The following is a 27,378-nucleotide window of genomic DNA, read 5'->3' as shown; positions in this document are numbered from 1 at the left end:
TGGAGATGGAGTGGCTGACTTCTGCTAGCTACAAAGGCCTGGGAGACACTCTGCTCTGGTACTGCCTGAATTGCTTCAGCTTTGAAAGCAAAGCAGAGAGCCTAGAAGCATCAGAAAAGATGTCAAAATAGATTACGCCAACAAAGGTGATGTTGAAAGTCATGTGTACAATGCATAGCTTAGGCAATGCAATCCATCCAGATTATAATTGGATGCCCCTCTGGAGATGAATCCACTAATCAAGTTTTAATTTGATTAAAGCAGTCAAAATAGTTGCATAATGTCAACTGGTCTCATAAATTTACCTGCTGCATGTTTGGGAGTACTGGCAGGGCTATACTAGGCTGTAAGAAAAAGCAAGGCTGCCAAGGAAGGATACCTTCCTTGATATAATCCATTCTGGAATTTGCTTTGAAGCTGATCCAGAAAGGTACAGAAACTGGGCTTCGAGTCCACTAGTTTGTTTCATTTCCTCCTATTACAGTGATCGGTTCTACTTCCTACTGAAATCATTCTTGCCGATATTCAACACAGAGGTTACCCAAGCCTCTAGTCACAGTGCTTTAGGAGCACCCCAAGCTATGTACCTGTTTCTTTAAAGAGTCTGTGATTGTCTCCAAAATTGGTACACTCCCTGGTTCCCAGTCCTGGAAACTGCTCAACTGCAAGGTATCAATGTTATCAGTATCTATTTTGTTCGTCCACAACTGCACCAAGGCACCAGCTGAAAAAGTCATTGCCTCTGCCGATTCTAGTAAAACAGAGAAATGAAGCTGGATGTCAGATGGCAGGGACAGGTGCACAATGCCCTCTGTATGCTAATGACCCTGCCCAGCAGCAATCAATAGACAAATATAAAACAGTGAACTACATCCCTAGCTCTCTATTTCCTATCTTAGTTCCCTGAGATAAGTATCTTCTTAATAGTATTAGTGCACTCCTAAGCTTGTTTACCTAGGAATACGTTCCATTAGGTTCAATTGGGCTTCCTAATAAGTAAGTGTGTTTAGTTTTGCAGTCAAGTGTCCAAGCATTATATAGTAAAAATAAGATATGAAGCCCTTCCTAATAGCTGATCTCTTTCTTTTTCCTTAGAGGTTTCATGGAGCCTAAGTGTGATTTTTGCAACCAGTTCAAATTGTGGTTTTTTAGGGGCAGGGGTCCAACTGCTATTTGTCAGGGCCAAACAAGACATTACATGGGAAACATGGTGGTTAAGACTGTGAGACTAATTTTGATTCACAGTTTTTACTGAATTGTTGCTTTGCCACATGCTCACGTTCACACAAAAAACAAGCAAGTTTGCTTGAACTTTGGTTACCAAACTGACTGTTTCAACATTGATTTACTGGGAGGGGGACCCAGAGTTTCCATTTTTAATTAGAATTAATAAAACCAAACACAGCTGGACTTTGTACTGCATGCTTATTTTTATTTTTCACTTGAGATGCTTTTGAGGTAGGCTGCTCTTCCCTTTCAAAAGTTGGTTGCTCTTCCCTTCCAAAAGTAAGCCGCTCTTCCCTTTCAAAATTTGGTTGCTCTTCCCTTCCAAAAGTAAGCCGCTCTTCCCTTTCAAAATTTGGTTGCTCTTCCCTTTCAAAAGTAGGTTGCTCTTCGGTTCCAAAAGTAGATTGCTCTTCCCTTCCAAAAGTAGGGTGCTCTTCGGTTCCAAAAGTAGATTGCTCTTTCCTTCCAAAAGTAGGGTGCTCTTTCTTTCTCTGTTTTCTTCCAAAGGTAGGGTATCTTCTACAGCACCAGTTGTAGACTGTAATTGGCCACAAGCCACTGGCCGTATTGGCTGCACTGTTGGACGAAGCCTATTGGACAGCTGTACCTATAATTGTAACAGTCAGAATTTCATATATATAAGAAAATTCTAGTTCTCTTGCAAAGTCCAGTGCCAACTATGCTTAAGAGCACTAGTTTCAATGGGATTAGGTATAAAAGCTGTGGTTGAAATGCATGACCTTGCTCCAGTAAATGCAGTGTGTGTGAAAATAAGAAGAGCCTGCTGGATTGGGCCTGCTCTCACAACAGCCAATCAGATGCCTATGGAAAGCACACAAGCAGGATTTTGGTGGATTAGCATTATCCCCTCCTGCCATTTCCAGCAGATGGTATTCAGAACCATAACCTCAAACTGTGGAGGTAGAACATGTACATCAGGATTAGTAGCCACTGGTGGCCTTATCCATGAAATTGTATGGATCCTCTCTTAAATCCACTGAGGTTGGTAGTTATCACTGCCTCTTATGGGAGAGTTACAGATAGGTAGCCGTGTTGGTCTGAAGCCGTGTATCTGAAGAAGTGTGCGTGCACACGAAAGCTCATACCAAGAACTAACTTAGTTGGTCTTTAAGGTGCTACTGGGAGGAATTTTTTTATTTTTTTTATGGGACAGAATTCTATAGTTTATGCTGAATGAAGAAAACCTTTCTTTGCTCTATCCTGAATCTTTAAACATTCAGCTTAATTGAGGCCAATGAAGTTCTAGTGTTATGAGAGAAGAAACTTTTTTTAATACATCTTTATCATGTCACCTCTTATTTGCCTTTTCTCTAAACACCACCACCCCATCCTGCAACCTTTAGTCACAGGGGCGTCACTCCACTTTCCTTGATCATTTCAGTTACCCCTTTTCTGAAGCTCTTCCAACTCTACAATATCCTTTCTGACGTGAGGCAACCACGACTGTACACATTATTCCAAATGCAGTTGCACCATAGATTGATATACTGGCATTATGATTTGGGCAGTTTCATTTTCTTTTCTAATGCTCCCTAGCATGGAATTTGCCTTTTTCACAGCTGCTGCACACTGGTTCAACCTCTTCATTGAGCTATTACCTCAAGGTCTCATTCTTGGGCAACTGGAGACCCAAGTTTGGGGAACATTGCTCTAGACCATTTATGAACAAGTTAAAAAACAGGTCCCAAAACAAGTCCTTAGAGGATTCGGCTTTCTACATCCCTCCATTGGAATAACTGTCCATTTATGCCTATTCTCTGCTTCCTGTTACAGTGGTGCCTCGCAAGACGAAATTAATTCATTCCGCAAGTTTTTTCTTCTTGCGAGTTTTTCGTCTTGCGATGCACGGTTTCCCATAGGAATGCATTGAAAATCAATTAATGCGTTCCTATGGAAACCGCCTTCAGACCAGGTCCGGGGACAGTCTGTCCCCCGACCTCTTCTGAAGGCTGGGGGGGGGGGCAAGGGCTTTTCTTCCCACCCCCAGCATTTTAAAAAACCCCGGGACAGCGGAGGACTTCTCCGCTGTCCGGGGCAATCTTAAAATGCTGGCGGGCGGCATTTTAAAATCGCCCGGGACAGCGGAGGACTTCTCCGCTGTCCGGGGCGATGTAAAAGCCCCTGGGAAGGCAGGCAGGGGGGACAAAGACTTTTGCCCCCCGCCCGCCTTCAGAAGAGGTCCTGGACAGCTTCTCCCCGCTGCCCCTTGCTTCAAAAGAGGTCCGGGGACAGCGGGGAAGAAGCGCTGCGCTTCCCGCTGTCCCCGGACCTCTTTTGAAGCAAGGGGCGGTGGGGAGAAGCGATCTCCCCGCCGCCCCTTGCTTCAAAAGAGGTCCGGGGACAGCGGGAAGCGCTTCCCGCTGTCCCCAGACCTGGGGCTGCGGGGAGAAGATTGCTTCTTCCCCGCTGTCCCCGGACCTCTTTTGAAGCAAGGGGCTGCGGGGAAATCGCTTCTCCCCGCAGCCCCTTGCTTCAAAAGAGGTCCGGGGGCAGCGGAAAGCGCTTCCCGCTGTCCCCGGACCTGGGGCTGCGGGGAGAAGATCGCTTCTCCCCGCCACCCCTTGCTTCAAAAGAGGTCTGGGGACAGCAGGGAAGAAGCGCTGCGCTTCCCACTGTCCCCGACCTCTTTTGAAGCAAGGGGCGGCGGGGAGAAGAGATCTCCCCGCCGCCCCTTGCTTCAAAAGAGGTCCGGGGGCAGCGGGAAGCGCTTCCCGCTGTCCCCGGACCTGGGGCTGCGGGGAGAAGATCGCTTCTCCCCGCCGCCCCTTGCTTCAAAAGAGGTCCGGGGACAGCGGGGAAGACCCGCTGTCCCCGGAGCTTGCGGGGCAAGCTTCGTTTTGCGAAGCAAGCCCATAGGGAAATTCGTCTTGCGAGGCAACTCGAAAACGAAAAAACCTTTCGTTTTGCGAGTTTTTCGTCTCGCGAGGCGTTCGTCTTGCGGGGTACCACTGTACTTGAACCAGTTTCTGATTTACAAGAGGATCTCTTCTTATTCCACAATGGCTAAATTTACTGAGAAATCTCTGGTTGGATTATTTTCTGAACTAGATCTTGAACATGTTCAAAACCCTTACACCCTACACATTTGACACCTGCTGTTGAATCCTATGTACCCAGGCCTTGGAGAAGGGCAAGGAAGTCCCACCAAGGGTGATGAGGTGACAGGAGGATCTTTAGTTGGAACTGGTACTCCACAAGGAACCTTTGTGCTCCTAGTGCATGCATGCTTGCATAGAATGTCTGAGATTAGGTTGTGAATTTGAATAAGCATACGGCATAGTTAAGATGGATAGACCCTGGGGTTGTCCACACTTCTGCTGGTCCCATGCTTTCTAGGCACCGGTCTGATCTGTTTTGCCTTTGCTGCTTTCCCCTGGAAAACCTCTTTGGCAACAAATGGCAATTAATGGAAAATCTGACTGCCATCCACTCTGATTCAGCACTAAATTGCAGGTTTTCCTTGGAGAAGTGGCGAAGCAAGGATAAGCTATCTGCCTATGAAATACATATGAGAACTTAAAACCTTACTTACCCATTTATCTTTCCAATACCTGAAGTTCTTCATTATGTCCTCCTTGCCATACATAAGTTTGCTTTCCACATGTTGGTCTAATCCCCCTAGAAGATAGTTTATTAACAACACAATCTCTCTCAATACTTTTTATTAAGACTAGTGCAGTTCAGGTACTGATATAATCTGATCATATACACTCCTAGCCCAGGTGTGGGGAATCTTTGGTCCTCCAGACATTGATGAATTTTAGCATCCTTCAGCCTGAGTAAGCATGGCCAAGGATGATGGGCGTTGTTGGCAAAGGTGGCTTCCCAGCCACTCACCCATAATGTATTGCTCCAAGGAAATACCTTCACCCTAGTCCTTTCTCAGGACACAGGGAGGAAGGTAGCTGGCTGATGGTTCTGTATCAGTAAATAGGAAAGAGGCAGAGGAGATGAGGTAATAGACAGAAAATGCTATTCCTAGGCTGCTGATAAAACAAGAGGGCAGGGATCTGGCAGATTCTACTTTGGGCTGACTCTGCATCATCACCTGCTGCAGAAGGTGCAGGAGATTGGGTGCTGAGTTCCCAGCTGCTTTGAGCAAATCTGGCTCCACAGTGTTCCAAAGAGCAATCTGTGACCAATTTTGATACTGCTCTCTCAGGGAATAAGGTTAGGGATGCAGCTACCACAAAGCTCTTTGTGTGGCGTCTCTCATTGGGGCACACACACATGCAAGGAGAGCAGTGGTCTGCTTCTAAAATGCTTTCCCAATCCTAGTCTTTCTCAGGAGCCAGAAGAGGGAGAAAATGGCTGGTGAGAGAGGCCGAGAAAGGGTTGTTCATTTTGTTTTCCTCTTCAGAGAAACAAGATCTGAGGAGAGAAAGAAAAGAGGCATTCCTCCCTCCCCCAGAGACAAAGATCTGAGCAGAGATGTAGGAGGACAGAAGAAAATGGCTGCAGAATTAATGGAGACAATGAGAAAGAAAGGTACAGGCCTGAGTAGAAGAATGCGGAGGACAGCAGTGTTCAAGTAGTCTGCTTCCAAGTGGAGGCGGGAAACAAACTGAGGCCTCAGCTGAGCACTTTCTTTGAAGATACAGAATTCCCTGCCTCTTAATGATAGGACACAATAAACTCACATAGAGACCTATAACACCCAAGAGAGAATCCACTAATGTGGATGGCCATCTGGGACCTCTAGATTCTGCATATAATTAGTTGTGCACAACTACACTTCTTCCAGGGCCAATCATTTCTATAGAAAAGGGCCGATACAAATTGAGCACATATCGTTTGTTAATATGGACATAGCTGTTCAATGAAGACCTACATTTATAGGGGGAAACGATAGACAGACTAAGGAAGCGTGTGTTATACCTTAAATACATATAGCAACAAATAAGAAAGAACTGCAGACACAAATTTTGATGCTTATGTCAAAACCAGAAAAAGGTACCTGTTACTAAACTCATAATTGATCCCACAGTAAATGTGATCAAAGTTCCTAATGGGTTGAAGTATAGATATGACAGCGAGAACCACCAGTAATCTTTTTTGTCAGGTCTGGAATTGAACAAATGAAAGATTTAATATTAATTTCCTAGAATTATGCAATAATACTATCCACAAACACACTGAGAGGAATTCAACATTGTGCTAAGATTATTGTTATGCCAGGGCAAGCATTTTGGCTTGCCAGCTGGAATGGTCTCCCTTTCCTGCCCCAATGTGTTGTTCCAGGGGCTCTCCTGATTGTCCCCCTGAGCTAGTTTGTACAATGCAGGTAGAGGAGAGGGGGGGAAAGCCCACAGCTCAAGCCAGTGTCCTTGCGCAGGGTGTCCACTGTTGGGACTCATTAGCTGAATCCTACCCACTATAATTTAAACTGCTAAAGGCTGTACAAACCTCCCGAGAGTAAGTCGCATTGAATTCAATAGGACTTAGTTCTGAGCAGGCATACACAGAATTGCAGTTGGTATGCAATTCTGGTAAAGACATAAGGAGGATTATGAAATAGTTTTCTGTTCTGTGGGTAGGTAACCAACGCACCTCTTTGATGTTCAGGCATACAGATCACTGTATTAATGATACTTTGTTTACTTTTTAAGAAACTGAATGATAAGTAAAGCATCCATCATTAAAGTTACCAGATTTGCCTTACTGTATATATTTCAATATATATAGGAGCACGTACACAATAATGTTTGTGCCAAAAAGAATCCTAAGAGGGCCAACAATAACATAGTAAAGGTCAATAAAAAAATGAAGTTAAAAGAATGTACGAAAACATACTATACTATAAAAAAGCCAAACAATATGAAACATTCAGTCGTATCAAATTTGTCACTGACTTCTTGTACGTACCTTGCAGAAGTTGTAGGATGGAGAGTAGTAGTTAACACTGTAGTATTGTATTTTGTACAGTTTCTAACTGAAAGGGGCAATGGCAATGTTCTGTGTGGAGGGGCAGGGTGCCTCCGAGACCCAAATCCAAGCCACAAAACAATAATAAACCCGCAAAGTAGACCTGAAAATGCACCCTAAGAAACAAAGTTACACACAATGAAAGCTAAACAATAACAATAGAGAAAAATCATGTAAAAACCAAAAGGCCCTGGGTCCAGTTCTTTAAAGGAAATTAATGCCACCTACCCAATATTAAACGAGTCTTATAGGCTACTTTTAGGGCACCATTTTTTTAAAGTCCTTGCCCTCAACCCAGTGCTCTGTTGCAGTTCGCCATTTGTTACAATGCAGAAAGCAGACCCACAAGCAACTGCAGAGAAATTCTGTGTGCCTATTTCTGTGTATATGGGACTCTTCATCAGGAAGCCTACCTGTAACTTAGTGAAGAAGCTGAAGCTAAGATAGCAACATCATATTGAAAATAAATTCTATTAAGCAAAGTTAATAGACCACAAGGCATTTGCTTTTCTCCAAACATTTTTTTCCTGGAGAACTCTTTTCAAGAATAAGAAAGAGTTCAAACTGGCTTATTTTTCAAGTTCCCAGTAGTAGAATGCACTCTACTTTTATACTGAAATTAAAGTACTGTTGGTAACAAGTGCTTCCAGAACATGTGTTTATTTGGGCTTGGGCTTATTTGCGTTACTTCAAGCTGGGATCTACGCTGCAGTTCTTAAAATTGATTGTAAAGGCCTTTAACATGTAATAACTAAAGGACTGCTCCTTGTGTAGAGTTATCAGCACAGTTTATTTGAAGTTTTCTACAATGGAAAATGTTTTTTAGATTAAATTCATTGTATCACTTTGCCTTTTATATTTCAGGGTGGTTAAGATATAACCAAACCATTGTAGTCAGGACTCTAGGCTAACACTTTTCCCTTCCCTAATGTATATGTGGTTTCTGCCTCCTCATCCTAGAAGAAGGGAGCCATAGTTTGCTGCTTCCAATGAAATGGCGAATTATGGATTGCATCCAACCAGGGTAAATGGCAGGGCAGGACCACACACAAGGCGTTGAGAGAAAGTGGGTGAGTGCTGGGCTCCCAATTGCTTGTTGACAGAATGCTAAACCATGGCATAGCATTAAGTCTTGTCTGAACAAAGAGTCTGTTTCACTCTGTGTGTGAAGATGCTTGGTAATGACATAAGGAAGTCTCTGAAATGCTAAAATATGAAAGGTGATCACCACTCCATACCCCGCTCCATTTAGGGAGAGTAGGATGAAAGACAAGTACTTACTTTAGAATTTGCGAAAGGCATGAGGATGCCCAAAGAAAATATCCCCAAAAGAGGGCCACCAACTATTCCAAAAAGACTGAACACTGCCTGAGGAAGGAAAAATAACAAACTCTGGTAAGTACAGGAAGCTTTACTTATTGTTTTTCTCCAGAATAGAAATTTACCTAAATAAAAATACCCATTTTCTGCTAGGGATGCAGGAGGAATTTTTTCAATGTAAAATATAGCAATACTTGTATATGGCAGGCCGAAACACTTCATGAGTACTTACTGAGGGAGAATCCTCTGAGCAAACTGAGGCCAATAAAATGTTTCATAAATGTGTGAACAGACACCAGTATTGTTGGATGGATTTACCGGTAACCAGAGAGAAGCAGCCCTCAAATGATATTGTGACAATGTCCATGTTGCACTATATTCAGTGCCCTGTTAACCATTACCATAGCTGTGTGAACCTAATGAGAAAGAATAATGGTGCATTGCCCCAATCTCTAAGCGGTGCGAGATTCCAGAGGTTCCAGGCATATCCTCAGGCTTTGGTTTCCTTGGAATGAGGGGCAGTGGAACCCGTACTGTCTTTATGATATGGTTTACTTCCAAATATACACAACCTGCGCCAACAATGGAGGGGCTCATAGCATTTTCATCCCAGAAGGTCTGGCTTCTCTCATAGCTACAGCCTTGGATTCAAACAGAAATCAAGCATGGCTCTCACTCTTTGCTTCCAGCTCTCACACACCACTCTGCCTACTCTCATTCTCACTACCAGCCAGGTGAGGCCCATTTGGCCTTTGGCACGAAGCAGCCTCCTTTCCTATACTAAAGTCCCACACATAAGGCCACTACCAAAGAGCTAGCCTGCCTACTTCAACAATGAAATCCTTCAGACTCTCAACAAAACATTTTCATGTCAATTCCATTCTAGAAAGGCGACTTTCTAGTGTCTGCTTCATTTGTTGAAACCCAGGTAGATCCAGATCACACTGAAACAAGGGCAAAACAATATCCCCTGGATTGTGTGCCACTAAACCACAAATATTATTGTTAACACCACTAGAGCATCTATGGGAGATTTGCAGGGGTCAGGCATGATTGGTTCTTGTCAAGGATGGACATAGTTTGGTGTGGGGAAAGTTGGACCCACTGAGTAATTGAGAATAATTTCCTAAGATCTTCATTGGGTGTATTGGTGGACACACTGTCACCCCTGGGCATTGCACTGGCAACCCCCAATGGTGTTCATCTCTACAGCAACTACAGGAATGGCTCCTATGCCTGCACATTTTTTGATCCTTGTAATATAGCTTATTAATGAATGATAATGATTCAAGTTGCTTCAATCCCTTTGGGGTAGGTCCATGAGCATCATATACCTTTACCTTCCTTTGCCATCAGGGATCTCAACCCTGACACAAATTAAAGGAAGTCTTTGCTTCCTGTCGGAATGGGCATAGATGGCGGGGGACCTTCAGAGAATCTCCTACCCTAGAGCCTTTCCCCCCTCCAAATTGTACTTTTGAGCCATCAAAGTGGTAGCAAAGACTTGTCTCTGAGTCACTTCAAGTACAATGGGGCATGTCTTGCAAAGGTGGGTTAGCTGCCCCTTCTTCCCATCTGCCTGGCAGCACTACGTATGTTTGTGTTGCACGTTTTATGTAGTGGGACCAGGACAACCTGATCCAGTTAAAGATCTGTGCACTTCTCTCACCACTCCCACAGCATGGAATCAGAAAGGACCAAGAATACACTTCAATCTGAAATAATAACTTCTTAGGGAGGTAAACTAGCACCCTGCTATCTAGACAGATTGCTGGTAAACTGGGGAAAAGTCAATAGTTTCACGACCTTTCTCCAAACTAAATGGGAGCAGATATACTGAAGGATATTGAAAGCATTCCTGCCTCCCTCAGGTTATATGTGATTTTTGCTTTGGGAATCATTGCAGGACAAAGGGAAGTGCAATGGTTTTGTTTCAAATTGAATCAGCATCAATTATATATGTTTAAAAGCTTGTTTTAGGTCTGTTTGAACAAGTGGAATGGCATCCCACTCCATTCTAACAAACTTCATGCACTGGTGAATAAAAACCCCAATGGTATACCCCTACTACAGCTAGTACTTAAAAAAAAACACACCAATAGACAGTACAGTATAAGAATACCAGGGATAATCTACTTGAGCATAGGAAAAAGAGTCAATCAAATTTATGGGTATACTGTATTTAAATTGATTACTTTTTCAATGACAGTTTCACTCAACATAGCCAGGTTAAATATTCATTTCCCAAGCCCACACAATTACTAAAGCAAACTAGGGATGGTCTCCCTTCACTCTGCTTTAGAGCTCACCTGACTGCAGAGGGTCTTGTCGGCAAATTGGGGCAGTCCAAGCAATTTGCGACTTTCTAGGAGAGGAATTGCTCCTTCCCTTTTCTTCCCTTTCATTTACTTTTTGAAAACCAGTAACTCTGCTGGTACCTTTGGCAGCTCAGGACGAGAGCTTGTGTCACCACCATTCTTCCTTCCCAGAGTGCCTTTGGGAAGATGGATGATGGTAGTCACTGAAGCTGCCAGCAGAGCACTAAATTATGAAAATTAACCTTTTGGAAGTGCACACAACAATACAGCAACTTATTTTAAGAAGGTTGAGACTTAAAATAGCAGTTAAATGACACCTACCTGTAAAAAGCTAGACATAACAGATGCCACTCCAGCCATGGAAAGGCACACTGAACCATACAGCACCTCTAGTTGGATAAATGTATAAAACGTTTATAGGACAACTTAATTATGCAACTGACTGAAAAGTTTCTCTGTTTGCCAATTATAAAATCACATGTGGCTATTAGGATTTACTCTGAGGAATGCTCAAACCAATAAACTGCCATTTCCTCCCCCCCCCCCCTTAGCAGAGGACTAATATGAAAATAATTTTCCAAGAGCCTTAAATGCTAGATATTAGTTTAAACATAATACAATTAGCACATGAAATTTCTGTTACACCCTATTTGCATGGCTAAAAAAAGCTTACTATGCATGTTTAGCTGAGTATCATTTATGACTAGAGTAAAAAACTCCCTTGTGCAACATCTTCCTAATAAATTTGAAATTGCCATGTTACTCTTGGACTAAATTCAGTTATGGCCTAAAGCCAGAATGGTTCAGCAACTAGAGATGGACTTGGATCTGGGACACCTAGCTCAAATCCCAGCTCTGCCAGAGGAAAATGGTGGCCTCCCAGCTGTTGTTGGACCCACAACTGTTCTAACCTTACCCCATATCTTTTCTAGTATAACTCAGTTGTATTTTGTTATTAGCAGGGGAGGAGGATACAAAGTTGTTGTTTTTTAAAGAAAGAAGATGACACATGTAAACTTACTAGTTCCAATGGAAATCCATGCCAAGTTTGTTTCAGAGACTTTGAAATTAGGTTTAATAAGATCTTCTACAGTTACAACAGCTAACGCATTGATGCTGGAAGACATTGTACTAAGGAGTGTAAAATTAAAATATTTTGCATCTTTACGGACAAATATTTAAAATATTTAAATAGTTCAAAAATATTAAAAACTGAATCAAGGGAAATAAACTAATTTGAGGAGCTGCAGAAACAGAGTTTTAATACAGATGACCAACTCACAAAGCAGTAAGGGGTTTTCACCACAAATTTGTTTAGTCATTTATAAGAATAAGAATAGATTAGTTATACCCCGCCCATCCGGCTAGGTTTCCCTAGCCACTCTGGGCAGCTCCCAACAGATTAAAAACAGAATAAAACATCAAATATTTTAAAAATTCCTAAACAGTTCAGATGTCTTCTAAAAGTCAGATAGTTGTTTATTTCCTTGACATCTGATGGGAGGGCGTTCCACAGGGCAGGCACCACAACCAAGAAGGCCCTCTGCCTGGTTCCCTGTAACCTCACATCTTGCAGTGAGGGAACTGTCAGAACACCAGAAGGCCCTCAGAGCTGGACCTCAGTGTACTGACAAAACCATGGTGAGATTCTTCCCCCTTCTACCACGATTCTAATGCTAGTTGAAAGTTTAGAGTCAATAAGTGGAATGACTTTCCTACATTAACCACTTGGTAAATTTATCATCTGTATTAGCATTCCATGGAAAATGACATCAAGTGTGGAAAACATTTTTGCCAAGCTATAGAGCTGGTATCTCCACTACAGTGCCACTGGCACCACAGCTCCTCTGAGGCTATACCAAGTTCCCCACTCAATGTTGGAACTTATAATAAGTTGGAACTCATATTTTCTTTTTAAATTTAAGACTGGGCACGCATTTCCAACATAATACACAGTTGTGTTTCAAGGCTAATTTGCCTATCACTGTACACATCAGCACTATGAGATGTGTACTGAAGTTACCCACTGTACCAGAGGGCGGAGTGATGTCTTCACCTGACGGAATTGCCTGGTTAATATCCCACCCTGTCTCCAAAATTCCAGGTGAAAAGGAAGCCTTCTCAGATGTACACACTTAGGATTCAACACAGCTTGAATAAGGACACAGTGCTTAAATTACATTGAAGCTTGAGAGAAAACATACCAAAATACAGTATTTCACCAGAAACCACAGAATTGCTCTGGTTCCTGGGTAATGCCCACAGTTTAAAAAAATAAATGGTGGGAGTACACTGGATCAGAATAAATGTTAACAGACCCAGCATGCACTTGTTCTCAAAGTTAGCAGCACATGGGGAAGGGAAGGTTTAAGGCATCCTTGCAAGTGTAAATTCCTAAATGTCAGCTTCTGCAACATAGCAATTTAAAGCAAAGAGTCCCTTTGCTTCCAATGGGAGTTTTTTCCTAATACTAATTGCTGAACCAAAAGGGCAATTTTTACGGACTTTAAGTCTGTAGGGGTTTAAACCTCCTTCTTTCACATCCTATTACCCTTGATAATATCTGCATGCTGAATTGGCAGAAATGACTGGCAGAATCTGAGACCAGGGAGAAGAGTCGGTGAAAGAAGAATGGAAGAAATTTAAAGACTATTTAAAGAAATATTGTAAAATTAATGAATGTTAGAAGGATGTTGGATAGAAACTAAGTGGTTTCCAGCTGTAATGCTTTAGGAGACATGAAAAAAGGTTTACAAATGGGCAAAAGCTTAATGGTAAGGATTTGCTGAACTAACAAATTGAAGTGGAATACAAAGAAGGGAGGTATGAGGAGGTCCGGGGAAATAAGTGTAAGGAAGATAAGTTATGGAAAGTTATGTTTTTTATGTTTTTTATGTTGTGTTTTGTATTTTGTCTATTTTTATTTTTCATTTTCACTGTTATACTTTAAAAACCTTAATAAATATCTTTTTTAAAAAAGAGATAATATCTGCATGCTCCCCATGTTTTAACATCCTACAGTTTCTAATAATGTTAACAACACCTGTGGTGTTAACTAGCCTTTGAAGCATTCCTAGCATCCTGCTGATTTCCCTTCTTTTCTTGTGAAACATTATGGTTGTGACAAATCAGAGAAACCTATCGTGAAGCTTCCGCATGATACAACATCAGATGATTGAGGGCCAAAATGTGCATTATATTATGTTAATGTATGGTTTCGTGTTGAATTTTATTTATCTATTTATTTCATTAAATTTATATACCGCTTGATTGTTTAAAAAACCAAAAACCTCAAAGTAGTTTACAAAGAAGATAAAACAATAGCAATATAAAAAAAAATGCAACAATAATTTAAATTGTCAAGAAGTTAAAATAGCAATAGATTCAAAAAGGATTAAAACTCACTTCAACATCTATGCATTTTTAACTCATAAGTAGTAGCTTTAACTTCTAATTTTGCCTGTGCCACTCACAGAGGTAATTTAATGTTAAAACAATAGTGACTGCAAAAATACACCATGTGCTTAACACAGCTTGTCATTTGTCCCGAGAGTCACAGTTTTAGCATAAAAAGATGGGCTAGAACTAATCAGTTACTTTCCAGAATCTAGATCTAGGATGGCAATTTGCAAATTTACCTTAACGTTCCACTGAAGGTCCCAGCCACAAAAAGTCCTGGAAGTCCTGGAAAGTCTCCCAAAATATCCATCACAAGATATGGCATGACCTAAAAAAAAATCCCCCCAAAATTGAGGTTTTAATTTTTTGCTGTCCTTTAAATATATAACCTGTGTCTGAATAATATAACTTTAAACATTTTAGTCATGTCATACTATGTTCCATTTAAACTGTAGCTCTCCAACAGAGGCCATGGCTGTGAAGAGAAATATGCTTTGATCTTCTGATGTGTGAGGCATCTTGGCATATTGGGTACTCGCTACAGCTGGCATGCACAGGGCTTGGTGCCCAGTGCTTATGTCATGAGGGAACTTATGTTGGGATGTAGAGTGTGAGCTTGTGAGTGTGAGCCTTGGCACTGGAAAATCTCTGTGGGGCTGGCCTACAGACCACCCGTGAGTACTGACTTGATTTCTTTGTGGGCCGAGAAACCCATTTTCCAAGGGATGTCATCATCCACAGCTGAAAGTGAGGAAGAGATAAAGAGCAGGTGAGCAGCTGCCTCCTATGCCAAACAGGCAAGTAAAGAATCTAAAACATCCTGGCCAGAGCCACAAAAAGGAAAAATGTGCAAGAGAACCTCCAGGTTGCAGACAAAAGCTGCAAACCTATGACTCTCCTAAACTGCCTTAACCCATAACTGCTCCAGTACTTCAATAGAGGGCAGGGGAAAGCTAAATGTTCATGTTAACTCTGGCTGTTGCACTGAATCCAATGAGTGTGACTCAAAAGACGTCAGCAGATGCCTTTTGTGCCAATTTTTAAATACCTGCTGAAAACTTTTCCATTCTGCAATTAAGCATGTGTCCTTCCACAATGGTTAATTGAGATCTGTTTTTAACTGTTTTGAACTTTTATGGTTTTATTGTATTTGTTTTTATTGCTGCAAAGTGTATTTCTTTATGATGCAGCAGTATACAAATACTTTTATAACTAATTAACGTATCATTCCTGTATTGTTCTAAGTTCGAATATTATTTAAGTTCAAAATAAAGATTTATTTTCAAATATGTGGCTTCAGTTTATTTTCATACACCACACTTTTTTGTTGCAGAAAAAATAAAATTATACAACTGCATAAATATAAAATTCTTATTTCCTGATTTCATTACATCTGTCCATTATTTCAAGTAAAATAGCACTTTCCTTTATTCCTATCTGTCGTAATATGTTAATAATGTTATCTTTCCAAAAGCCCTACTCAAAACTCAATTAGTTCCATGGTAGATACACAGAGAGTAGATCAAATTCATATTTAAGTATTTCACTCAGTAGTAAACTAAACCTGATCTGGTGCTGACACAAAGCCGGCAGTCCATGGGTCACAATCCTTGTATATAGAGTACATTGCAAATCCACATCCAATTGCAAAACACAGAATTAAGCAGATTCCCACAAGAGTTATATACAGAGATCTGTTTAAAAAAAAAAAGTTAGAGAAGAAAGCTAACAAAGCTTTGTTCTTGCCAAAATTATTTTAAAATAGAGGAGTACTGTCACATTAATGTATCAAGGTACTCAGACTCCAAGAGCAGCAGAAGATTGTAAGAACACATATCTAGCTAACATCATGCCTCATAAAAAGCCATCGGATGCAAGGGAAATCCTGTGAATTAATGCAAGGAGTTTTTAATTTCAGGGTATAACACCAAGCTTTTGGACAGCTTTGCTGCACAGAGAATAGGTCTACTCATGGCACTCTCTGATGTGAAAGATGTTTCCTGCATTGGCAACACTACAAATTATTGCTAAGCACAGATCTGGCTTTGTTACAGGTGCCACATTCTAGTCATTTCATAGTTCGAATACATCAAACTGTTTTAGTTCCTATACTTTGGAACTCCCTGTCTATTTACATCAGGCAGGTGCCTTTACTGTACTCTCTGGCTCCTGCTTATAGCATATTTTAATCTCTGTTGAGTTATTACAAAATGTATTGTCCTTAACTATCTTATTGATAATTATAATATTTCTAGGGGTTTTACTGCAATCAAGTGGTATATAAATTTTGTCATATAAATAAATAAGCAAAATATTGATATCTAGTGTTAATTTATCATATTAGCAAAATAGAAATTTAGGTAACTTATTTTTACCAACATGTTTTTTTGGTAAATATGCAATGTAAGAAGAAATATGCCTTTTAAAAAGAACAGATTCTCCAAAATGGCAAAGTACTCAGCAATTGCTCCAATTCTGCATGGGTGATCCAATTTTTGAAAATTACAGTATATACTCGAGTATAAACTGACTTTTCAGTGCATTTTTTATGCTGAAAAAGCCCCCATCGGCTTTTAATCAAGTGAGGCGGGTGGCAGCAGCGGAGGGATGAGCGGCCTGAAAGGAGCCCTTTCGGGCTGCTTGTTCTTCCACCGCCGCTGCCACCACCACCACGTTTGTGGTGCGGTGAACCAGCTTACACTCAAGTCAGTAAGTTTTCCCAGTTTTTTGTGCTAAAATTAGATGCCTCGGCTTATATTTGGGTCGGCTTATACTCGAGTATATACGGTAGTTTCTATATACAAATCACATTTCTCTGTGAAGTTAATGCACAAAAATATGTTGCATGGGGAACCCGTTAGTTGAAAGACAGGTCAGCCATCCTTACAGACAGGAGCATGTCAGCCTCCTACTGCTGCACTTCAGAATATGTGAATTGCAGCAAGAGATATACAGTGGTACCTCTGATTGCGAACGGGATCCGTTCTGGAGGCCCATTTGCAACCTGAACAGAATGTAACCCGCGTCTGCGCATATCGTGATTCGCTGCTTCTGCGAATGCATGTGGCGTCATTTTGCGCGTCTGTGCATGCGGCGAAACCCGGAAGTAACCCGTTCCGTTACTTCTGGGTCTCCGCAGGGCGCAACCTGAAAATGCTCAACCTGAAGCAAAAGTAACATGAGGTATGACTGTACAATATGTGGACTTACTTTTTTGCCTCACGTTGCGATCTGCAGGCAAGGTATCGTTGAACTTGACAGTGATTGGTTCCATATACACTAAGCCAAGTGAAAGTACCACCAACAACTACTGTCCAGAATGTATGCCTTCGCAGAGGGTTTGGGTCAAAGCTAAGAGACAAAATATATGTATTTTAAAAGTATAGGTTTTGACATAAAAATAAATCTGAGGAGTTTAGTGAAAGAAAGGGGGATTTTAGAACTTTTCAAAAAAGAATCCTCTTCATCCCAGTCTATGCTCGGGGTGACACCCCCAGTACCAAACTATAATTATTATTTATTATTATTTTTTATTATTATTATTATTATTATTATTATTATTATTATTATTATTATGCCACCAATCTGACTGGATTACTCCAGCTACTCTGGGCAGCTTCCAACAAATTAAAACACAGTAAGACATCAAACATTAAAAACTTCCCTATACATGGCTGCCTTCCGATGTCTTCCTAAAGGTGGATGGCAGTATTGTTGGTTAACAGGATATGTCACCCATAGAACATACCACCCTACTGACACTATGAAATATTTATTCAAGGAGTTTCAGATTGGTAGTAAACTATGTATGTATACCTCTCATGCTCACTTTATGTGAAACTATCAACTCATTGAGTTGTATCCAACTAAGAGCTCATCCAGACTTCCTTTTGCACTGCGCTTTCCAAAAGGAGGTCTGCACTTTTCAGGTCCGAGTGGTTCTTGTTTTGTCCCGGCACCTTCCCCAGAAACACTTACTGTTTATCACTGAAGTGGAACAAACGGCAATCTGCAGAAAACTCAATTGCCACTTGTTCTAATTCAACAGCAATGCTTTTTTCTGGGGGGGCACAGCGATACGGATACCCCTAAACATTTTGTGAATCTAAGTTTGGCCTCACTGAGGGGCAGTATTCCAATATGAGTAGGAAACTGAGAGTACCCCTAAACAAGTTTTTTTGGGGGGAGCACAGTTCAACAGTAAACAGTGTGTTTCCTTGTGGAAAGTGCCAGGACCAAAAGAAGAAGAAGAAGAAGAGCTTCTTGCACATGGACTTGAAAAGTGCAAACCCATTCCTGGAAAGTGGAGTGCAAAAGCAAATCTGGAGAAGCACTGAGCTGACACCCAGCTGTTTGAAGTTTTTCCAGATGAGTTGGTCATTAGTATGATTTTTTTACTGTTTATGGTATTTTAAGTTTTACTGTACTTGCATATTTTTTATAAAATATTTATATTTTTAATAAATGGAAGTGTCTATAATTTTTTTTATATAAATGAATAAATAAATCATACTTGGAGTAGATCCAATCTAAGTTAGTTAAAGTCCATTGATTTCAATGGGTTTAATCTGAGTATGACTCAGCCGGATACAACTGCCTATAGTTTATCCATGCTCATGAGATTTTATCAAGGATGCTACTTCTAACATTGTTGACTCACTGAAACCTAAACACCAAAACTTTTAACAATGTCTAAGGTATTACATTGCAGCCTAACCAAAAAGACACTTACTCCCATTTTGTTATTCTTCCTCCATCGACAGCATCATCTATAATAGGACCAATTCCTCCTTTAATAATCAGAGCCCGTATAAGCACTGCCAGAAGCGCACATATCATCAGCGTAAACTGGAAAACATCTGTCCAAACTATTGCTTTTAGGCCACCCTATTTGGAAAGAGCAGATACAGTATGTAGTAAAGAGGTTTAGTTCTACCTATAGTTCTGTAGAATTGCTTCAATTTTTATGCACCAGTTCCTGTGACCTTGCTCAGTTAAATAATCACACTAATTTTAATTTTAAATTTAGCTTTAAATTTTAAAGAGAGTTTCTAGCCATAGCAGTGAAACTGCAGGCAGTCTCCTAGGCCAGAGGTTTTCAACCTTTGAGTCCATGGCTCCCTTGACCAACTACATTATTTCTGCAGCTCCCCTGTGGGGAAATGTGCTCCAAGTCTCAGAAGCCCTGTTATGACACCCCTTGTTTGCAGAGCCGGCATCCCCTCACCCCTTTCAAACTCTCCCTTTTGGAGAGTTCCCTCAGCCTCCTCTCTTCTCCCCTCTTCTTGGAAGTCATCTGGGCAGCAGCCACCACCGCCCCTGGTCTGAGCCACCCCATCCCCTACCCCAAAGAGAGGTACCTCCTCATGCTGCACCCCTGGGGGGCCTGGGAAGAGGATGCCCCCAGCCGTAGTAGCTCGACAGAGACTGGCCAAAGGTGAATGTGAGGCCACCATCTTATTCACCCTGGAAGGCAACAGTGGGTGCCGCTGGGCCTGCATGGTGGAAAGGCTCCCCTCTGGCACTGGATTGTCACCTCTCAGGCAGGCAGGCATTGCACACAGCAAGCACAAGAAAAGCTAACACAGCCCCTGCCTGCCTCCCACTTGTCTGTCCATTCCCAACAGCAAGGACTGGTGGACTGGGCTCCCTCACGACTGCTTGCTTACTCCAAGGCTACCTCAGCTCCAGGAAACCAGCATCTCTTGGCCAGTCCCAGAGGCACCATTCGCCCGAGGAGCTTGTAGCCAGGGCTGCTGCAACAAACAGCTGTGCAAGCCTTGGGGGGCAGATTCGTCACAAGAGGGCATCAAAAGGAAGGAGGGAAGGAAAGAGGCCAGTGTTGCCCATGGCACCCCTGACCATCCTTCAAGGCACCCCAAGGTGCCGTGGCACACTGATTGAAAACCACTGTCTTAGGCCATCTTGCCAAGAATGCCTTGCTTGAGAGGAGTCCCAGTGCTTGTCAGAGAGAGACAGAAAATTTAAGGATGTCATGGATCATTACAGTTGTCTAAAACCAGTATAAGTATAGATAAGCCAACAAAAGTTCATGGGCTCCTACATTTTTTACTAGCCTGCTAAGAGGATGTGATATCAGGCTATGGTCTGAAAGCATTTGAGACCACCTTGCTGAAGCTGAGCAGGCTTGGGTTTGGTCAGTACCTGGATGGGATTCTCCCTGGGAGTCATATAGATGGCCTCATTGATATGAGCCTCCTAGCAGACCAGTCAGTCAACCAACCAACCAACCAACCAATCAAACAAACAATAAGAGTGTTCTAGCAGACAGAGCGATGTAGCAATCACTGGATTAGAATTCCTTGTTATAGTTACTAAGGGTTCTATATGCAGTTATTCTTTATTTTTTACCACATAAATCTTAAACAGAACATTTGTTTATTAAAACAAGTTCTTAACATACCACTGTGCAATAGAAAGTACAGATTACTGCTGTTGAAATAATAGACTCCCACAACTGAACTCCTGTAACTGAAAACGGGGGAAAAGATACATAACACAATTAAATTAAATTAAATTAAATTAAATAATGCAAAGATAACAAAAAACTATGCATATGAAAAATCACCACATTTATGAATTTTAAGCTTGCTATTGACAAGGAATGTAAATACTTATTCAACAGTAAGCAACAGGTATACTTGAGCAATTGCTAAGTAATACTCCAGCATGGAATCAGAATTGTAGAGATGGAAGGGAACCCAGAGGTCATATAATCCATCCCTCCACAATGCCAGAATCACAGCAACAGAATTCCTGACAGATGGACACCCAACCTCTGCTTTAAAAAGTCCAATGAAGGAGAGTCCACCACCTAGCATGGTGGTCTGTTCCACTGTTGAACAGTTCTTACCATCACGCACGGGTTGCAATTCAGCGCTTCTGCGCATGAGCGACCGCCAAAACCCGGAAGTAACCCATTCCAGTACTTCCAGGTTTCGGCGGTCCGTAACCTGAAAAAACGCAACCTGAAGCATCTGTAACCCAAGGTATGACTGTATATTGACTTTGGTGTCATACTATTCACACACAACAGGGCAAACATAATTTCACTCATGTTTTTCGTTTAACACCTACAGAAGTCAGCCTACATCTTGCAATATCACATTAAAGATAACAGGTCAAACTTTTCCTTAATTTTTAAAAATGTGTTTAGCAGTATTTCCACATTACCTTTATTCAAGGCGTGTGATGGAGAAAATAGAACAATTCCAGTGTATATTATCTGAGGAGATGGAACAAATAAACATCCATGTGAAATATACGGTCTCTCTCAGAATCATTTGTCCTATGCCAGTTTACACTGATTTAAATGTAAAATAGCAACTGTTACTAGATCAATTCATTGAAAAGAGTTAGGTAAATTTTAAACGTCACAGACTCTCATTCAGGCAGAACTGAAGCAAATTATAAAGGTAAACTATGAGAGTAGGTAGAGAGCAGGAAATGTTTCAAAATGAGGTAAATAATAAACCTAAACACCAGCAGAATCTCAAAGGTGAAAACCCTTCTCATGGTTCATCTGTTGGTTCAACTACAAAACTAAATGAGGACCTGGTATTGGTAGTGGCACTGTGATTTTTTTCTTTTTCAAATGAAAAGCCATTGAAGGAACAAGCCCCTCATATATGACCCACTTAAAGCCCTGCCCAGACTTTTTCTAGAATTCCATTTATTTATTCATAAAATGACTGCCATTGCTGCTTGAAGCCAATGGAAAGTAGTCCACCCATTATATCCATGTATTGCTATGTTAGCATTTATAGTAAAAATTTGTTGTAACACCATGGTATTAAATCTGGCTCTGTTCAAATACAAACAAACAAATCATCAGACATTTCTTAGCATACTAACAATCTGCCTGTCATTTCAGCTGCATCAACTAACATGAGACCCAAAGGAGACATCTCATAATTAATGCACTTTTCATACAGGCACTTGAGATGCTTTGCTACAGTATGTAGTAAGAAGTGAGCCCTGTAAGCAGTGAGCCTCTGTAGAAAACGAATGCGCTTTACCTATTTCTCTTCTAGCAATTATTATCTTTATGCCTACACTCCCTTGTAAGCAGCATATTGTATAACTATATTGTGAAGGGTACAATCCTCTACAGCCAAACGGTCCTAATAGATCCCATGGTATTCAGTTTAGGTAAAAAGAGAAACCAAAGTATATTATGGCACATGTAGGATATTAGGACATAAATGAATGCATTATTCCCTCTCCCACTTCCATCTATTTCTAACAAGAAGGGAACATAACTGAAGTTTGCATCTTCTCTGAAAAATGTGGTCCTTGGGAAAGTGATAAAAGAGAACTAGTTTAAATCTAAAGCAAGGCCAAGCAATCTATACCACACTGCATAAAGATGTCAAACAGTAGCCATATAAGGCATTCCAATTGATAAATTATCAGCATTAAAGTCAAAGAAACTAGTTGGGAGTAAGAGCAGCTCTGGAAGTGACATTTATATTTAATATTATGTAACTAAACATTATGGTCCAACTATAATTTACAACAGAATAATACAAAAGATCATCATCTTGCACTGTACTTGCCGTTATTATCATAAACATCACTGTTCCAAGCATGCGTATATATTTATTGTATCGAAGCTGCAAGTACTGCAAAAGAGACAAATTATTTTATACAGAACATGCATATTTATATCTACTTAATATGTAGAAATAGTATTGACGCCATTCCTTTAAAATGAAATTAAGTATGTATCTCAGAGAATTAGCTGGGTAAATATCAGAGTTTGTCAGTGCAACTTTGTGCAATTACTGAGATGACTCCTCTGTAGCTATTAGAAGCTGTGGGGAATGAGGGCAATTTAGGTCAGGAAAAGGAAATGAGAGGAAAGGAATAAACATCTTCTTCCCAGAGTATCACCTCTCCGTTATAAACTTGCTATGTCCAGCTTCCAATTACTTGTTGTTTTTAAGCGGGAGACCCTAATTACAGATCTCCTGAATCATTTTTTGTATGTCTGGGTTTGCTGTTGCCTGATAAGTATGCTTATGTTCTTCTACATATTTCTTCCTGTTTAAATGGCATATATGACTAAGAGAAAAGAAGGGAGAATGCAAGTTGCAGCCTGTTGAAGATTTTCTTCCCCATCCCCACATGAGAGTTTGGAGTGAAAACATTTGAGTATCTCTAGGATGAGGGCTTCAAACAGTTAAATTGCATTCTGCTCCTGCCTGCATGTTGTAAAAGTTAGTGTTGTACTAGAACTGTAGAGACTTGGGTTTCTAACCCACTCAGCCATGAAGCTGACCTAATCCACTTCAGAAGGATTGTCTAATACAGGGGTTCCCAAATGGGGGTTCATGGACCACCATTCAGTTGGTCCAAGGCTTATCTGTAAAAATAGATTTTTAACCATAATATTATGGTTAAAAGATTTAACCATAATATGCTCTTCCTTTACTTAAATTGTCTTTTTTAACAAACAAACAAATTTCTAAATTATTGGAAATAAAAATCCAACACCATGGAAAAGGAATGTTACCATTAGCGCGTGAAATTTTCCTTAAATATGTAAAAAAAAAATTTTTTTAAGTTAACATATGCATTGGGAGCCATTTGCCTGTATTTATTTACATTACTTCTTCTATCTAATATTCTGATCTGTGTTTTTACATTTTTATCTGTACGCTGCTTTGAGTCCTGGTCTGGGGAAAATGCAGGGAAAATGCAGGCTCAATTGAAAGCTGCTCCTTTCCACCCAGGCCCACAGGTAACATTAATGGGGGGAAATGGGCCACAGCTACAAGAATGCCTCTTGCAGGGAGCCAGTAGTCTTCAGCCCTAGGGACAGGTTTGGAAAGGCCATGGCAACCTCCTACCTACCTCATAGGTGCTGCCGATATCCAGCCTGTAGTAAATGGGTAGAAACACTTCGGCGCTGATCACCACCATGAGGCAATAGGCAATACCAACGAGTCCCGCAGTGCTCCCAAAGCGGTAGACCTCAGCCGGGATCTCCAGCATGGTCAACGCAGACGTGAAGCTAGCTGCGAGGGAGAATGCCACAGGCCAACAATTCAGGCTGTGGCTGCCCATCAAATAGTCACTGTGACTTAGATCGGTTTCGCCCATGGCAACAAAGATGCCAATGAACACGGAACCCAACAGCATGGCCGCAAAGACCAGCTGGTCGAGATCCGTGAAGCGGTCAGCAGGGTCTAAGTCGTCGAAGCGGGCTGACATGAGGCCCAAATTGAAGGCAGCAAATATAGACAAGAGGAAGATGGAAGGAAGGAGGAAGGGTCTCGCTACCCTGGGAAACAATCGCAAAGGAGGCGCTTCTAGGGCCGCATAACCTCATGGATGCCCCCTTTGCCCTGCTGTTCTCTCCTCAGTTCTAAATCTTTTAAAGCTAAGCCTAACTCTGTGTGGAGAGGCCGTGGGTTTTTTGGAGTTCCTTCATCTTTAATTTAAAAAAGAAAAACAGCCTGTCTTAATTTTGAGGAAAATGGAGGTGCTGCAACCCTGATAACTGTTAGGTATGAAATTATTTTGGGTTGGGGGGTGGGGAGGCCTGTAGAAAACAGAACAGACTCTCAAAGTGGAGAACTTCAGTGGGGAAATGGTGAAGAAGGTGTCCCAGGAGAAGTGAAGCAGCAACTCAGAAAGCAGCTGCTGCTGACAATGTCTTTGGGGGAAGTGGGGGCGGGGGGGGGGAAGGCCTGAAGGCTTTGCTACAAACAGAAAGACAGGAGAAAAAGGAACCCCAATAGTTGGAGATGTAAAGAAGAATGGCTACAGTTCTAGAGGGAATGAAAAGGGAACCCCAAGGTCAAATGGGTAAAGAAAAAAACAGAGAAGGAGCTCCTTTCCCTAGAGAGGCCAGGAAGGGAGTTGCAGGCAAAATGGCTGCCGGCAGTAAAAGCCATGAGTCAGAACCTTTGATTAGGAAGGGAGGGGGATGCAGAGGGGTTTGTTTTCTTAAAGGGATATTCAGTAATAAAAGCTAGTAAGGTAATTCTCAGAGAGGGGAAAGGGATAGAACTCTCCCATAAACCCAAGTCATCCATTTGTGTTGTAGAGGAACACATAGGTGAGGGGAAAATCCGTGCACCTTTCAACAGAGACAATGAAGTTCTTCTTTTACATTTTTGTATGTTAGAGGAAAATCAAACCCTTTGCTGTTCAGTAAAGTAACAAGAGGAGCGAAATATTCAACATCAGGTAGAGATTCTCAAACTACCTGTTTGGAGGAGGAGCATTTTATGTTTGGTTTATCTCATAGCCAAAAATTATATACAGCAGAATACTGATAGCAGTTATTGATGTAGATGACAAAATTGAATTTAGGAAGTCAAGCCACTGCATTAGCAGCACCAAAGTGACCTTCCACTGTGCACAAGCCTCAGCACTGTGTACGGCGGTCCTGGGCTGCCCAGATGAAAAGACCCCCACCTCTCAGCCTCGCTAATACAGTCCAAATGAAAGCAGAGCAGTACGTCTTGCACCAGCTTGGCTGCAGGAATTGCCGAAAGGAAGCGTCTTACGAGCTCCACGCCATATTTGTGTAGCGTTGACTTTTCTTCTCCCAAAGACGACAGTGGAGGTTTAGGATCAAAGCTTTCCTTCATCTAGATGCACTACCCAGTTTGAAAAGTCTCATCTGCCCCATACTTCCCCCTACAGAACATGCAGAAACCACCTTCTTGACTGTTGGACCAACTATTGGCCTTGTCCACTCAATCCGCCAGAGCCTGTCTTCTCATATAAGGGAAGTCACTAACTCCCTGAGGGTTTGAGACCCATCGGCTGCCCTTACCTAGTTTAGCCGGCCAGGCAAAGCTGTTCCTAGGGTGTGGCTGCTGTTGCATGCTGACAGCTTCTAGGAGCCACAGGCAAGAGCTGAATGTGGGGGGGGGGGGTGAATTAACTACCCCAGAAGAAGCGTGATGTGTCCACCCACTGAGATCCAATGTGAGCTCCGGGTACAGGGGCTGCCTGGCTGTCTGGCAAGGGGGCATCACACTCTCCTCCCCGGTCAGGAAACGGATCCAAGCCTGCCTGCAAGATTGGCCAATGGCAGGCAGGTTTGGAGGCAGGATCTCCCTGACAGAGCACGAAGGCTTCCCTCAGTTCCACTCCCAGAATATTTAAACCGGCCTGCCTTAGCCCCGGCACCTGGCCTTTTTCTCATCGGATCTCCTACCCACGCCTCCTGTTGTGCTGTGTTTTGTGTATTTCTGACTTTGCTATGGTCACCGTATTCAAGTCCGGGCAGGAATTTGTCCACCAGTCAAATTGGCCCCACTTTGGTGGTTTTGCCTACCTCGAAGCATGGTCCATTCCGCCAAGGCCATCCCTGGGTGGACTTGAACCACCAGCCTTCTGGTTAACTGCCAGACACACTGACCTGTTGTGCCAGAATCTTAAACTATGACACCTGCTAATATGGGCCACATATATCATTTAGATTAGCTTCAACAAGTCACATTGTTGCCTGGGGTCCCCCAACTAAAGGACATAATATTGGTTAGTTACCAAGAATGCCCCAACCTACTCATTTTTCTTTCTATTTTGAGTTACATACACCCCCGTAGGGAAGAAAACTCTTAAAATAGCTCATCTGGGCGGCAACTTGAGAACCCAATGGAGGCAACGTGGGTCTTTTTCACTGCCGTTGTTACTGATAGATGCAGTTGTGCTTTCTAAACACTAAACAGGTGGTGTTATGTGCCTTCCACTCTAGCTGTTATCTTGTCTGCTTTGTTGCTGAGAGGTCTGAGGACAATCAAGGAGCTCTGCAGTGTCATATCATGCATTCTGGGGGGGGGGGGTTGTGTTACTTACCCTTCCCCATCTTGACATTCAGAATGAGGTGAGGGCTTCAAGAAAATCACCAACTTCAGCTACTGGAAAATTCTCCAGAACACTCAGAAATCTATCAGGTCCCATAAGTCTCCCAAGGGAAGACCATCTGAATTGGTTCCCCACCTCTACTGCATGTGTGTATGTTGAGAGAACTGGTGCTGCAAGCCCAAACTTTGCAGCTTGTGGTCTGACCATGACAAAGGGATCAATTCCATTCCTCCAATAACCACCACTCAACACTCACCCTGAAATGAGAGACTAAATCTGTTGTGTGTCCTGCCCTTTGCGTTGCTCCATTGACAAC

At 41.9% G+C, this 27,378-nt stretch overlaps 1 protein-coding gene across 5 annotated transcripts; it reads right to left on the bottom strand.

Moving 5' to 3' along the window:
* Positions 1-1,411: 1,411 nt before the first annotated feature.
* Positions 1,412-26,355, bottom strand: LOC310687597 (sodium-coupled monocarboxylate transporter 1-like). 5 transcript variants are annotated; one of them, XM_083462864.1, is made up of 16 exons: positions 26,026-26,355; positions 24,090-24,253; positions 22,790-22,855; positions 21,405-21,456; positions 20,635-20,702; positions 18,943-19,097; positions 17,421-17,561; positions 15,775-15,904; positions 14,450-14,538; positions 11,833-11,927; positions 11,133-11,200; positions 8,455-8,541; positions 7,114-7,289; positions 6,206-6,312; positions 4,781-4,866; positions 1,412-1,834 (listed from the first exon to the last, which is right to left on the bottom strand). In XM_083462864.1, exons 1-16 carry the CDS (start codon positions 26,225-26,227, stop codon positions 1,439-1,441), a joined length of 2,082 nt encoding a protein of 693 aa, XP_083318990.1. In that variant the 5' UTR covers positions 26,228-26,355; the 3' UTR covers positions 1,412-1,438. The 5 variants fall into 5 exon arrangements, with proteins under 5 accessions (XP_083318990.1, XP_083318988.1, XP_083318992.1 ...); XM_083462862.1 differs by having other exon boundaries at positions 11,833-11,942; positions 26,026-26,347; XM_083462866.1 differs by lacking the exon at positions 26,026-26,355 and adding an exon at positions 25,450-25,483 and having other exon boundaries at positions 11,833-11,942.
* Positions 26,356-27,378: the final 1,023 nt, after the last annotated feature.

Source organism: Podarcis liolepis (assembly GCF_965112155.1).
Source record: "Podarcis liolepis genome assembly, chromosome: 10".
Classification (NCBI taxonomy): domain Eukaryota; kingdom Metazoa; phylum Chordata; class Lepidosauria; order Squamata; family Lacertidae; genus Podarcis; species Podarcis liolepis.
Note: the sequence above shows the minus strand (reverse complement) of the source record. Positions and strands in the feature narration are given on the sequence as shown.